We start from the raw sequence: 14705 nt of genomic DNA, 5'->3' as shown, positions 1-14705 counted from the left end.
AAAGCCGCTCACCTTACTTCGTATGACATTGCTGTGTTGCTATCGCATTCATTGCTTCGCCCTTAGGGCGAAACTGTGACATTTTGTTTTTTTATATATATACTCCAAATCTTCCTTGCACCGCTGTCTATGACTGTAACGGTCCGGTCGTATCAATCTCCTCCCTGCTTTTCTTCCTTTTCTTTTTTCTTTTTTTTTTTTTTTGTTTTTGTTTTTTCCGATCTATAGTTTTCCGCATTGCGTGTTCCGTATACTACCAGCATATTTTTGTATTCCAAGCTCTGTTTTTCTTTTTCGATCCTGTTCTTTTTCGTTCTGTTTTGTTTTGGTGATCAACACAACCTTTATACGATGTAGCCTGCTATCGTTTCCACAATTGTACTAACCCCCCCCCCCTTTTTTTTTTTTTTTTTCAGTTAGGAGGTCCCCCCGACAGTTTTTACTTCGGGACCCCCGACTGTGCATTTATACTTTGCTTTTTTTTTATGTATACTGCTGATGAAAATCAATTCAACTTCAACTTTAACACTAAAACCTACCCTGCGCTCTGACGTGACGATCACCGATACGCTTGGTCTCAACTGTACTACGCAATGCTCCCTCTTATGGTTCTGTCATTACGAAGTCTGCTCACGCTGAAAGCGGCCCACAGCGCGGCACACACGCATATCACACGTATGCGTGACGAGCGAACGTGTACCATAACGCTTAACGATGTGTGTGGTCTCAGAGATTGTGAAGACATCAAGGCCCAAACATTTTGCTGCACTAAAAAAAAAATAATGATAACACGAATTGACACAAGCTTCCATTAACGTCCTCGACTCCTTCCATCTGCCCTTAATTATCGTCACTTGTCCTACTACCTCCTTCATTCTCCTCGACCCACACTACCTCCCCTCCCTCCGATCACAGAGTACCTGGATAGAAGAAAGTGTTTCAGGGTAAATGTCTCTCTGACTGCTTAGCATTCCGGACCTATAGCTATCGGCAAGTCTTATCAGTAATGTTTCTCGTTCCCCTACACCATACATTTAACCTCTTCATTTTCAGCTTACTTACAAGACGTGATACTTCGTGTTACAGCTTTACATAAATTTGTTTTTATCATGCGTTCGCAAAGGCAGATGATTCCTATCGTCCACGAAAAAAAAGCGCTATTGTTCCGAGTGGATATAAAAGACAGTCGTTCTTCCTTCAGTCTGCCCTATTCACAATTCTATTTTTTTTTTTATTTTAGCGTTCAGGAATAAGTGGACTCAAGTGCATGCGTGTTGAAGCCGCAAACAAAGGGAAAAAAAAAGAAGAAGAACGCTCTGAAAACCATGTGCCGCATTCCGATTTTTTAATATCCCCTCATTACAGCAAACGGTAATATGCGAACGTTATCAGCACCTATTGTTGATCGTGTTTATAGAATGTCACTCATTGTGAGATAAGCGCCAATTTACTGTTTATTAACCTCACATCTAACCCAAGAACAACTTCGCTATATACGCTATTCGTTATAAACGTGCACGCTGATATCGGGAGAAAAAATAATGACCAGGTCCGTTCTATGAGAGAAAAACACAAGAGCTAGTGATGCCTCCAAGGGTCACTTGCATGCCCATTCGATAACCCGTGGGCGGCTAACTGCGTCCTGATACGTGACAGCTGCAGCAACACTACGTTAGCAAACACATGCCCGTGCGATCTGCGTGATAAATTAATCTGTTTATGTTTCTAAATTGTGTCTGAAATAAATGTCCCGAAAGAGAAAACAAATGTGAATGTTTAGTGTTGCCACGGCACCGCCCGAAAATGTCTAGCAGTCGTGGCCGAGTGGTTAAGGCGATGGACTCGAAATCCATTGGGGTTTCCCCGCACAGGTTCGAATCCTGTCGGCTGCGGTAACTTTTTTTTTTCCCCTTTATAATTCATGTTACTTTTATGTGAGACGCCAAGGACAGTTTATTGGCACAATAGAGAGGTTTGGATTAGGGAGACGCAAGCGTTGGGCCCCCTAGCGCTTGGGGCCACAATATTGCGCATGCGCGGACCCCCTAGATTATGGGAACGCAAGCGTTGGCTAAGGGGCCCCAACGCTTGCCTCCCCCTGATCTAAAAGGCTCTAATAACTCTAGTCGTGTGTTTCCCAACTGCGTTCGACGACTACGTTGTATGAGCAGGTAAGGAATTACAATCTACAACTTTGTTGGACTGCAGTTTTAACGGTGGGTTATTTACCAGCAGTGACCATTCGGTTGCGATCCCTTCAGTTTCCCGCGATCATCCTCCTAACCATCAAGAACTCTTTTAGCTCGCAACTTGCTCTGATAGGGCTGCCTTTATTAATGCATATATCCGTTTATAGTGACCATTTAAAACTGCCGCATTGAAAAAAAAAAAAACTGAAGGCGGGAAAATCGGGCATATCATACGTATATGTAATTTCACTCCGACATCGTGCCACGTGACAACCCAGATGAAAAAAAGAAAATCGGGAAAAATAAGAACAACCTCAAAGCCCGCAAGTGACAGTTTAAGTTTACTTTTCTCGCTTAAAAAGAAAGCAAGCAAAGAAAGAAACAAAAAAAATATTATGTCCTGTGTTTTTTTTTGTTTTTTGTTTTTTTTTTGCAAATCGTGATCCTTTCAAAGGAATAAATCGTGGCCATGAAAAAAAGTAAAGTAGCGATTTCAATTCAAACGGAAGGTTGGAACAACGCGTACAAATATATAATGCTTTCTGATCATAAATTTATTGCTTCAGGACGAGCGATTTAGTCATATGTATCTATAGCTTGCTTGAGACTCGAAAAAACTGCGGCTAAAAACGACACCTTTGACGTTGGATGTGCACGTGCTTGCGCCTATCAAAATAACCATCAGCCCCATATTTATTCATTCGATATGGACACATTGGGGCCCTATATAAAAACCTGTATGTTCCCATGTAACAATAGGGCATGTACTGTATGATCTCCATATGTTCATATAGGATTTTGAATATGGGGCTTATGGCACTTTTTTTTCTTTCTTACCGGTATGTGTGCGTAATATTTGAAAGGGAAATTGTCGACTTTTAAGCACGTGGCATCTGAAGTTAACGGTACTCGCCCCTTATACGTGCTTGGGAGCTAGAACCATTTATACTTAATAATTCCCTGTGGAATCAGTGAACTTCTGATACTATATTGTACACATCGGCACATCGAATTACAAACCCGTAGGCATATTTTTCTTATGACAACTTAATGTTCGTATTCTCTTGAACAACCTCCTCCAACGGACGTCACGACCATTTACCCAAAGCACGTGGAAATAAAATATATGTTACGATCGTAACAACAATTATTGCGCTTTGAAATTAGGTAAACTTTGAGGGACAAGTGTGCAACGTCCGTAGCTCGAGAGGCTTAGTGTGTGAGTGTGCTTTTGTGGCCATTGACCGCAGTCGCGCAGCCGTCGTGAAGAAAATGGAAAAATGTCATTGTGCAACAAACAATGACATCTCGAGACATTCCACCTGTTGTGCAAACTGCGCTTGCCGAAGCAAGCCGACCAACGCTCTGCCTTCCGCGTAAGTTCTCTGTGCAGTCGTGCCCGAGTGGTTAAGGCGATGGACTTGAAATCCATTGGGGTCTCCCCGCGCAGGTTCGAATCCTGCCGGCTGCGCAATTTGAATTTTTTTTTCATTCTTGCGTATTTTCGATTTTCTTGTCAGACGCCGGAGATTGTGCCTTCGTGCAGTAAGTTCACAATCGGTGACTGAATGAGGCCAAATGCGCCTGTGCGTTGCTTTTTGGTGATGATGATGAGGATTGAATAACATGCACATTGAAACGGGGCGGTGACAAATAATCACCTAACCTGATTGGTTTAATGAGGTATGCTATACATGTTATTTTTCGTTATCTTTTCTTTTTTTTTCTGTATACTCGAAACCTACCTTGTGCCGCTATCTATGACTGTATCGGATCCGGTCGTATCAATCTCTTCCCTGCTTTTCCCCCACCAATACTCCAAGCGTCTGTGGCTTATCTCGACTGCTCACCGGTTGATGCTTCCGTCCACTTTAAACCCAAGGCTGGTCGGTCGTATCGCAGGCGACAAATTGTCGGCGTGTGCTCCGCCCGCTGTCTTCGCGGCGCCGTCAAGAGCATCGCAACCACGGAGGAAGGGAATAGATTTAATACAGCACGTTCATAGCCTACGTCACTGCTCACTTGGCGGCCGCAAGACCGTCATCACTGCATTAAAGCAGATAAAGTCGCCAAAACCGAACTTGCCTGCACAGTATTGTTTTATCTCACCACAGATAACGCTTAAGAATTCGCGTAGCCGTCGTGTAAGTTTTTTTTTTTTTTTTCCTCCCCCTCTCGGCGAAACACGTGACCTTTCAGACTCGGCACAATGCTTGGTTTCCGGTAGTTTTTAACCGGTGCGCACTTGTTCGGCTGCCCTGCCGTGGTTCTGCCGCTCGGAGGAAGCAAAAAATGTGGGAGGCAGAATTACGTCACGCAGCCAGCCTTGGCAAGCGAACGCTCCGTGTAGCCAGCAATGGTGACCCAGCACGTGACCTCTTGCGTCGATATCACGCAGAATCGAGATTTGTCTAGACGTTTGGTTACCGGTAGCTTTTATTTGATGCGCGCTCGGCCGGCAGCTGCTCGCATGGAGGAAGGAAAAATATCTTTTCCCTTCTTTTTATTTTTATTTTATTCTTCGAATTTAGGTTACTTTTATGTGAGACGCCAAGGACTGTTTATTCTCACAACAATAATCGTGTGGGTCCCAATTGCGTTCGATGACTTCATTTTATGGGCAGGTGTGAAATTACAATGTACAACTTTGTTGGACTCCGATTTTAGTGGTGGGTTATTTACGACACTGAACACTCGGTTGTGATGCCTTCAGTTTCAGGCGGTCGTATCCTAACCATCAATAACTCTTTTAGCTCGCGACTTGTTCTGGTAGGACTATATTTAAGACTGCATATATCAGTTTATAGTGACGATTTAAAAGTTTCGCACTGAAAAACTGGAGGCGGCAGAAACGGGCCTTCCATGCTTCTACAGAATTTCACTATATTGTTAAATTATATTGTGTCGCGTGAAACCGGAATGCCCGTAAGTGAGCGTTTAAGTTGGCTTTTCTCACATCAAACTTTTTTTAACGTCGTGTGTAGCCTATATGTTTGCAGATCGTGACTTTATCAAACAAATAAATCATGGTCATGAAAAAAAAAAAAGTGAAGTAGCGATTTCAAATAAACTGGAACGTTGGAACAAAGCGTATCATGCTTTCTAATCATAAATTCAATGCTTCAAGATGAGTGATTTAGTCATATATAGCTTGCTTGAGACTACGTCGCCATTGAGGTTAGATGTGCACGTGCTTGCGCCTATTAAAATAACCATCAGCCTCATATTTATTCATTCGATATGGACACATTGGGGTCCTACATAAAAACCCGTATGTTCCGATGTAAGAACAGGGCATGTACTGTATGAACTATATATGTTCATATAAGATTATTGAATATGGGGCTTATCATACTTTCTTTTTCTTACTGGTATGTGTGCGTAATATCTGAAAGGCAAATTGTCGACTTTTAAGCACGTGGCATCTCGAGTTAACGGCACTCGCCCCGTATACGTGCTTTTGCGCTAGTACAATTTATATTTAATAATTGTCTGTGGAATCAGTGAATTTCTGATACGTTATTCTACAAAGTCAGGAACCATTTTTTCTGCACTCACAAACTGGATGTGCCTTAAAACCGTAGGCATACAACTCAATGGTCGTATTCTCTTGAGCAACATCCTCGAACGGACGTCACGAACATTTACCCAAAGCACGTGGAAATAAAATATATGTTACAAATTGATTATGATCGTAACGAGAATTATTTCGCTTTGAAATTAGGCAATATTTTGAGAACAAGTGTGCAACGTCCATGGGTCAAGAGGATTAGTGTGTGAGTGTGCTTTTGTGGCCATTGACCGCACATCGCGCAGCCGTCGTGAAGAAAATGGAAAAATCTCATTGTGTTACAAACAATGAAATCTCGAGACATTGAACCTTTTGTGCAAACTGCGCATGCCGAAGCAAGCCAGCCAATACTCTGCCTTCCGCGTAGCTCCTCCGTGCAGTCGTGGCCGAGTGGTTAAGGCGATGGACTTGAAATCCATTGGGGTCTCCCCGCGCAGGTTCGAATCCTGCCGGCTGCGCAATTTACATTTTATTTTCTTTTTGCGCATTTTTCGGTTTTCTTGTCAGATGCCGGAGATTGTGCCTTCATGCAGCAAGTTCACAATCGGTAACTTAATTAGGCCAAATGCGCCTGTGCGTTGCTTATTGGTGATGAAGATGATGATGATTTAATGGCATCCGCTTTGAAACGGGGCTAGGGTGGCTAGAACCCACCTTAATGGCACGGTGACACTTAATCACCTAGCCTGCTTAATTTAATGAGGTATGATATACATGTTTATATATATATACACACACTCCAAATCTACCCTGTACCGCTGTAAATGACTGTAATGGATCCGGTCGTATCAATCTCCTCCCTGCTTTTCTTCCTTTTTTTTTCCCGATGGATAGTTTTCCGCATTGCGTGTTCCGTATACTACCAGCATATTTTTGTATTCGAAGCTCTGTTTTTCTTTTTCGATCCTGATCTTTTTTTATATGTATACTGCTGATGAAAATCAATTCAACTTCAACTTTAAAACTAAAACCTATCGTGCGCTCTGACGTGACGATCACGTGACGATCACCGATGCGCTTGGCCTCAACTGTGCTACGCAATGCTCCCTCTTATGGTTCTCTCCTTACGAAGTCTGCTCACGCTGAAAGCGGCCCGCGGCGCGGCAAGCAATAAGCGCATATCACACGTATGCGTGACGAGCGAACGTGTACCATAACGCTTGACGATGTGTGTGGTCTCGGATATTGTGTAGACATCAAGGCCCAAACATTTTGCTGAACTAAAAAAAAAATAATAACACGAATTGCCACACGCTTCCATTAACGTCCTCGACTCCTTCCATCTGCCCTTATCGTCACTTGTCCTACTACCTCCTTCATTCTCTTCGACCCACACTACCTCCACTCCCTCGATCACAGAGTACCTGGATAGAAGAAAGTGCTTCAGGGTAAATATCCCTCTGACTGCTTAGCATTCCAGGCCTATAGCTATCGGCCAGTCTTATCAGTAATGTTTCTCGTTCCCTACGCCATACATTTAACCTCTTCAATTCCAGCTTACTTACAAGACGTGATATTTCTTGTTGTAGCTTTATATAAAATTCTTTCTATCATGCGTTCGCAAAGCTACATGATTCCTATCGTCCACGAAAAGAAAAGAAAAGCGCTATTAATCCGAGTGGATAAGACAGTCGTTCTTCCTTCAGTCTGCCCTATTGACAAATCTATTTTTTATTAATTTTTTTTTATTTTAGCGTTCAGGAAGAAGTGGACTCAACTGCATGCGTGTTGAAGGCGCAAACAAAGGAAAAAAAGAAGAACGCTCTGAAAACCATGTGCCGCATTCCGATTTTTTTATTATCCCCGCATTACAGCTAGCAGTAATATGCGAACGTTATCAGCACCTATTGTTGATCGTGTTTATAGAATGTCACTCATTGTGAGGTAAGCGCCAATTTAGTGTTAATTAATTCACCTCACATCTAACCGAAGAACAACTTCGCTATATACGCTATTCGTAATAAACGTGCACGCTGATATCGGGAGAAAAAATAATGACCAGGTCCGTTCTATGAGAGAAAAACGCAAGAGCTAGTGATCCCTCCAAGGGTCACTTGCATGCGCTTTTGATAACCCGTCGGCGGCTGACTGCGTCCTGATACGTGACAGCTGCAGCAACACTATGTTATCAAGCACATGCTCGTGCGATCTGCGTGATAAATTAATCTGTTTATGTTTCTAAATTGTGTCTGAAATAAATGTCCCGAAAATGTGCAAATTTAGTGTTGCCACTGCACGGCCCGAAATGTCTAGCAGTCGTGGCCGAGTGGTTAAGGCGATGGACTCGAAATCCATTGGGGTTTCCCCGCACAGGTTCGAATCCTGTCGGCTGCGGTAACTTTTTTTGCATCTTTTTTTATTATTTTCCTTTTCAAACTGCCTCAAGCGACATTATGTTAGGGTATATGTTGTAAACGGTTCCGCAACAGAGCGATATTTCACGGCTAGTGTCGATCACTACACGTCACCTATTGTATATAGCGAAGATCAACTTCGCTATATACAATATTCGTTATAAGCGTGCACGCTGATAGCGGGAGAAAAAATAATGACCAGGTCTATTCTATTCGAGAACAACGCGAGTGTCATGCCTCCAAGGGTCACCTGCAAGGGTGCTGCACCTGTCACGTGTCACGCTATGTTATCAAACACATGCCCGTGCGATATGCGTGACAAATGAATCTGTTTATGTTTCCCACACGCGTATATTGCGTCTGAAGTAAATGCCACGAAAGAACAAAATATAAAAATATATTGTGGCCACTGCATGGTCAGCATAATGTATAGCAGTCGTGGCCGAGTGGTTAAGGCGATGGACTCGAAATCCATTGGGGTTTCCCCGCACAGGTTCGAATCCTGTCGGCTGCGGTAACTTTTTTGCATCTTTTTTTATTATTTTCCTTTTTCAAGCTGCCTCAAGCGACATTATGTTAGGGTATATGTTGTATACGGTTCCGCAATAGAGCGATACTTCACGGCGAGTGTCAATCACTACGCGTCACCACTGCCGCAAATTCGCAATTATTCACATGTCCGCAGTTATTTATAATAAATCAATGACAATGTAGAGTAACTCTTGAGATGACAAGAGAGGCAAGTGAGGGTAGCCAGATTCTTCAACAGCACCGGGGTTGACGAAGCGCATTCTACCGCATTCCCCGGGACATGTCTGCAATAGCGTTGTATATTCTCAGCATTCCGCTCAAAAGTGAGAACGTTTGAGGGCAAACCGACTGCGCAAGAATAACACCGGCAAATAAGCGAGGGCTGCAGTCGAACCTCGACATACCGAACGCGGATATACCAAATTATCGGGTATAACGAAATAACTCTGAGACTTAGTACCACGCTCGCTAAACTTATATTATTATAAGCTGCTACATCGAAACTGAGAATACGAGATCCTATTGGATGATAGTTCACATTCTGGTAGAAAACATTTATTCAACCAGCAGAAACAAGTTGTAATGGCGCATCCTGGGTGCGCGTGAACGTCTTGGCTAGCTGCTTATCTTGGCTGGTCCGCTGCAGTCGGAAAAGTCAAAAGTGCCGTTACCCTGCGATCACGCAGAACGCACGAACACGTGTTTGAAATTTAGCACTGCGCCTGTCATGAATCGGCACGAATCCAGCCGCCGACGGGTTATCAAAATCACAGGACACCCCTTGCTGGCCCGTCGGGGGCATCACGCTATCGTTTCTCCCCCATATATTGGCCCAATATATGGGAGAGAAACGTGCACGCTTATAACGCCAGCGTGCACGCTTATAACGAATATCGGATATAATATATAACGAAGTTAATTTTGTGTTGGAGGTGGCTTCATTATAACGAGGTTCGAATCTGCTGGCGTTACGGTGTTAAGAGGGTCGATGTGCGCGTGCTCTGAACGTGGTGGAAGGCACAGGCTCACATAAGTATGGCACCCGGCACGCTAAAGTTGATAAGGCGGTCTATGTAGACTTGTTCATGGCGCCGGAGACGCCAGCTTCTTGACTGGCAACAGTCACGCGTGTGTGAGCGTCGTGAACCTGCTGCTGTAAGAAGCCTATTTGTGTGTTATACATGCAGAATGATTGCCACAGTCCAGTTCAGAGCGTGGTGAGTCCACCGATATTTCTCTCTGAAGGCGTCTGCAGAGCGTGACGTCAGAGCGAGTTAGCTGCAGTGCTGCCAGTACATCAGTGAACCCGAACGGAATTCATGCTTGCAGGGGTGTAGCGCTAAATTGACATGGAGCGAAAGAAAGAAAAAAATATACTACGAGGTTCGTGCCATGTCAGTCCTGCATCGGGGAACAGCTGTACCAATTCACCCTGCTTACTATTCTTCCTCAACGAAAGGAATGTTGCGCAAACTCTACTGTCGTGAATGTCGGTGGATGAGAATATTGGCGGTTAGGGGACGAGCTTCCTGAAACTGTACTTTGTAAAGCGTTAATAACGATGACGAGTGTCTGCGTTCGACCATATCCGGCCATTTTTTCTTCTTGTTGTTGGAGCTTAATGCGCATGCGCGAAGGCAGCTCCATTACTTTTGCGCAGGCGCAGTATTAACATGACGAAATTAACCAACATCAACAAATGATAAATAAATCAGTCAATCAATCATGCTTATTTAACTAACCCAGGAACAACCCTAAGGTCTGAGTGCTGGCGCACGCATATACATTAAAAACCAAAAAGCAAGAACACTGCAGGGGAATATCATTAAAAAAATGAATGAATGAAGAGAACAATTGTGAAAAGGAGAGAGTACCTACAACAGAGCGCAAAGTAAATACAAAAGAAAAAGGAGCAGAACTTTAACACTGCATGAAACTATAACACAACAAGGCAAAGCTCGGAAAAGAACGATGACAGCGAATTATGAAAGATATCAAAATAACGAAAATAAGCGTTATAAAAACTCTGTATTCTGTGGACGGTTGAGTGTTGGTGATGACAGGCAGGAGCGTGGAAAGATCTGTGTTCTCTGGTGATGTTGCGCGGAATACGAAACATGATACAGCCGAGGAGTTCGGAACAGAGCAGGATATCGTGAAGGAGTTTGAAGAGAAACAGAAGGTCAGCGCGATTACGCGAGTAGCGAAGTAAGGGCAGTGATAGCAATCCAACCGTGCTAGTACAAGGTCCAATGTCCAGGTTTGCAAAGTGGCGATTATGTGTGCTTAGAAACTTTTTCTGGACCCGATCTATAATGTCACTGTTGGATCTGGAAGAGCCATTCCAGACGATCGACGCATATTCGAGTTGAGGAAGACAGATTGTTGTGTACAACTTGTGGAATGGTGTAGGAGACTTGGATTCCCTTGATAGTCTGCAGAGCCAAGAGAGCGCGTACCCCGCATTGCAACACGCTTAGTGTGAGCCGAAAAGTGTAAGGTTGCATCAAAAAGTACACCGAGATCATTGATCTCGCACACCTTACTCAACGGTACAGAATCTACAGAATAAGAAAAATAAACACTTGCTGTTTCGCGTGTGAAAGTCATTACTTTGGTCTTCGTAGCAGCATTCAAGGTAAGGCTATTATCCTTGCACCATTCAGAAAAAGAAAACAGGTCAGACTGCAGGGTGCGACAGTCATCGGCATATAGAAGGAAAGAAGAGTTCAGGATAGCAGGAAGAGCGTCATTAACTAAAATTAAACAAAGGAGTGGTCCTAGTACTGACCCGTAAAACACGAGTAGTTTCCCACATGTGAGGGAAAGTGAAAGTAGTCAAAGAGTTTTGAAATATAAATTGATATAATAATAATAATAATAATAATAATAATAATAATAATAATAATAATAATAATAATAATAATAATAATAATAATAATAATAATAATAATAATAATAATAATGTTTAAAAGAAGATTTTTGCCGTGTGTCATTTCGTTTGCGGTTATACATGTGCTCAATTTCGTTCGCACAGGCATGAAGCTCCCAAATGAACACACCTGGACACAATGTCTTGAGAATATTCAGCTGAGGATGTTGCTCGGATATATGTCAAGTTAGGTTCGCCACAAGTCGAGCAGATAGATGTTGTGTTGAAAATTAATCCTGGGCATGGTGTTGAGGACGTCCTCAGTACGTGCCATAAAAATCTTGGACGTTCGGATCATTCCGGGACATCTACGGGATGTGTTATTTTATCTGGAAAACTGAGCAGAGAGGTGTATAAAAATGCCGAAAAGTGACCAATGAAACTTTCTCACCGTGAAAAGATCCATTACTGAGACACGCGTGACTGAGAAGAAAAAAAAAGTCAATTTTGCTTTTCAAACAGTTCACACTGTATATTTAAATGCGCGATTGCCGCACATTTCTTGAAGTAAATGTCGCCTATCGGCAGACTTTCATCCGGATGCGAGCGCAGCTACCTTGACCTTAGCACAGTTTCGTCGCTGTGATAAAGAGAAACGAAAAAAAAAATCATTTTGATTCAAACAACGATAAACCCTGAAGTAGAGTAAGTGAAGTAGAGTGTAAGCGAACCTTCGGTGTCACTAGCTGATTGCGAGATGGCGTTTTTAGATGCTACTGTGTGACGTCAACATATCCATTGTTGGATCGCCAATCAGATGTATTCATTTTTCTCTGTATATATGTCATTTTCACCAATTAAACATTCAGTTGCGAGTCTGCGCACGTCTTGTCTGCCTCGTCCTTGTCCGTGTGGGTTAGCGCAGTTAAAATATACCACGAATGAAAAGCCAGCGTGCTATCGGAGCATCCTACTTGACATGCGAACGATTGTGTTTTCACGTTTGCTAAAGCTCTTGAAATAATGCTTGGCTCGAGTTCTATGTCATCGCATCTTGTACTTGCAGTCGTGGCCGAGTGGTTAAGGCGATGGACTAGAAATCCATTGGGGTCTCCCCGCACAGGTTCGAATCCTGTCGACTGCGTAACTTTTTTTTTTCCCCCTTTATAATTCATGTTACTTTTATGTGAGACGCCAAGGACTGTTTATTGGCACAATAGAGAGGTTTGGATTAGGGAGACGCAAGCGTTGGGCCCCCTAGCGCTTGGGGCCACAATATTGCGCATGCGCGAACCCCCTAGATTATGGGAACGCAAGCGTTGGCTAAGGGGCCCCAACGCTTGCCTCCCCCTGATCTAAAAGGCTCTAATAACTCTAGTCGTGTGTTTCCCAACTGCGTTCGACGACTACGTTGTATGAGCAGGTAAGGAATTACAATCTACAACTTTGTTGGACTGCAGTTTTAACGGTGGGTTATTTACCAGCAGTGACCATTCGGTTGCGATCCCTTTAGTTCCCAGCGATCCTCATACTAACCATCAAGAACTCTTTTAGCTCGCAACTTGCTCTGATAGGGCTGCCTTTATTAATGCTATTATTAACTCTATTTATTATTAACTCTAGTCGTGTGGGAGGCGGACTAGTCCGCCGGGAAGTGCGGACGCGCAAACATCGGCTCCCGTTTCCTCAAATGTTTTCGGTGGTAAAGTCCGCGAAAACCCTTGATTATTGTGCACCATTCAACGCAGTTTGTTGCGGTGATCAAGCCGATACCGGATTTATTTCGGTAGGTGCTTTTTTGGAACTATTATACGACTTCGAACTTTTCGCGACGCCGTGCGGAGCTAACCCTAACGGGCTAACACCGGTGACGAGAACGGGCTAGGCCTCGGCCTAACTCGGTGGTGGTGGGGCATCATGCCCGAAGTCGAGATGGTGGAGGGGGTAGAAATCACCCCCGAAGAAGCAAGGTGCCCCGGCTGGACCACGGCAACGGGCAAGAATAAGAAGGCAAGGCAAGAGGCTCCCAAGTCGACGCCGAGCCCGGTAAAGCAGGGAGGCAGCAGGGGCGGCCGCCGCAGGGCAGCCCCGCGGAACGCGCTGAAGAAGCTGGCCGCCGCCTCAAGGCTCCCGAACCTGCCTCGGGACCATATTCGAGTCATCGTTAGGCCACGGGGTGGCCTCGACGTGAAAAAGATCAGCACTATTAGGGTGGCACAAGCGCTGGCTATGGCGGCGGCGCTTTCCCCCGAAGAGGTAGGCGAAGACATCGTCTGCCCTAACAACGTGCAAAACATCTACGTTGTCTCAACACCAGAAGAAAGGAATGCGCGTGCTTACGCGATAGTTCAACAGATCCGCCTGCGCGAAGGGGTCTTTGAGGTGGCCGCGTACATGGCCGCCTCGGACAATACGTGCAAGGGTGTTGTGAGGGGAGTCGACGCCGAGTTCAACGACGCTCAGCTCTACTCAATGATTGTAAACCACCGGAACCCCACCGCATTGGAGGTGCGTCGCATCAAGACCACCACCACGGTTATCGTCCTATTCGACGGACTGAGGGTGCCGAACTTTGTCATGTGCGGCGCGGGCATGCTGCCCTGCGCTCTATACAAAAGGCAAGTGGATGTGTGCTACGGTTGTGGGGAACTGGGCCACAGGGCCGATGTATGTCCGACCCCAAGTGTGAAGAAGTGCAGGGGATGCGGAGCAGCGTCCCCCACCGAAGACCATCAGTGTGAGGCGAGATGCGGCATATGCGGGGGCCCTCACCCAACGGCTGACCGTAAGTGCGAGCATCGCTTCCAAACGCCATATGTCGTTAGGCAGAGACGCCGAAGACGCCGGCGGAAGAAAACTGCCGCCGCCAAGAAGGGCGCCAACGCGGCATACGAGGAGAGCCAGCACTGACGTCAGCGCTAAGGAAGAGGAGTTCTTCGAGGGGGCGCTCCCGCTCCAGAGGGCGCTCCCGCTCGCGGGGGCGCTCCGTGCAAGGAGGGCGCTCTCAGTCTAGGGGCCGCTCCAAGTCTAAGGCGCGCATCCCAGGTGGTTCCACCTGGGCCGACAAAGTGAAACAGACGAAGCCGACGGGCCAGACGAAACATGCCGCCGCACAGGTGAGCGAGCGGGCGCACGATCCCAGGATCGCGCAGTTGATGAATGAAAACGCCCGGTCAAGGAGGAAAGCA

General features: G+C 45.0%; 1 protein-coding gene and 6 non-coding genes across 7 annotated transcripts in view; 6 read left to right on the top strand and 1 right to left on the bottom strand.

Moving 5' to 3' along the window:
- The first annotated feature begins 1810 nt into the window (after positions 1-1810).
- Trnas-cga (transfer RNA serine (anticodon CGA)) lies at positions 1811-1892 on the top strand. Its single transcript has one exon. It is a non-coding gene; the product is annotated as a tRNA-Ser (tRNA).
- Positions 1893-3578: 1686 nt separating this feature from the next.
- Trnas-uga (transfer RNA serine (anticodon UGA)) lies at positions 3579-3660 on the top strand. Its single transcript has one exon. It is a non-coding gene; the product is annotated as a tRNA-Ser (tRNA).
- A 2476-nt stretch (positions 3661-6136) lies between these two features.
- Trnas-uga (transfer RNA serine (anticodon UGA)) lies at positions 6137-6218 on the top strand. Its single transcript has one exon. It is a non-coding gene; the product is annotated as a tRNA-Ser (tRNA).
- Positions 6219-8012: 1794 nt separating this feature from the next.
- Positions 8013-8094, top strand: Trnas-cga (transfer RNA serine (anticodon CGA)). The gene has a single exon. It is a non-coding gene; the product is annotated as a tRNA-Ser (tRNA).
- Positions 8095-8546: 452 nt separating this feature from the next.
- Positions 8547-8628, top strand: Trnas-cga (transfer RNA serine (anticodon CGA)). Its single transcript has one exon. It is a non-coding gene; the product is annotated as a tRNA-Ser (tRNA).
- Positions 8629-12579: 3951 nt separating this feature from the next.
- On the top strand, positions 12580-12661 carry Trnas-aga (transfer RNA serine (anticodon AGA)). The gene has a single exon. It is a non-coding gene; the product is annotated as a tRNA-Ser (tRNA).
- A 1860-nt stretch (positions 12662-14521) lies between these two features.
- LOC119431931 (titin-like) overlaps positions 14522-14705 on the bottom strand; it is a 59060-nt gene continuing 58876 nt past the window's right edge. The window contains exon 14 of the mRNA XM_049658110.1: positions 14522-14572. Coding sequence (XP_049514067.1) covers positions 14522-14572 — 51 coding nt within the window. The remainder of the gene's footprint in view (positions 14573-14705) is intronic.

Source organism: Dermacentor silvarum, chromosome 10, assembly GCF_013339745.2.
Source record: "Dermacentor silvarum isolate Dsil-2018 chromosome 10, BIME_Dsil_1.4, whole genome shotgun sequence".
Classification (NCBI taxonomy): Eukaryota; Metazoa; Arthropoda; class Arachnida; order Ixodida; family Ixodidae; genus Dermacentor; species Dermacentor silvarum.
The sequence above is the reverse complement of the archived record's forward strand: the minus strand, read 5'-3'. Positions and strand labels throughout refer to the sequence as shown.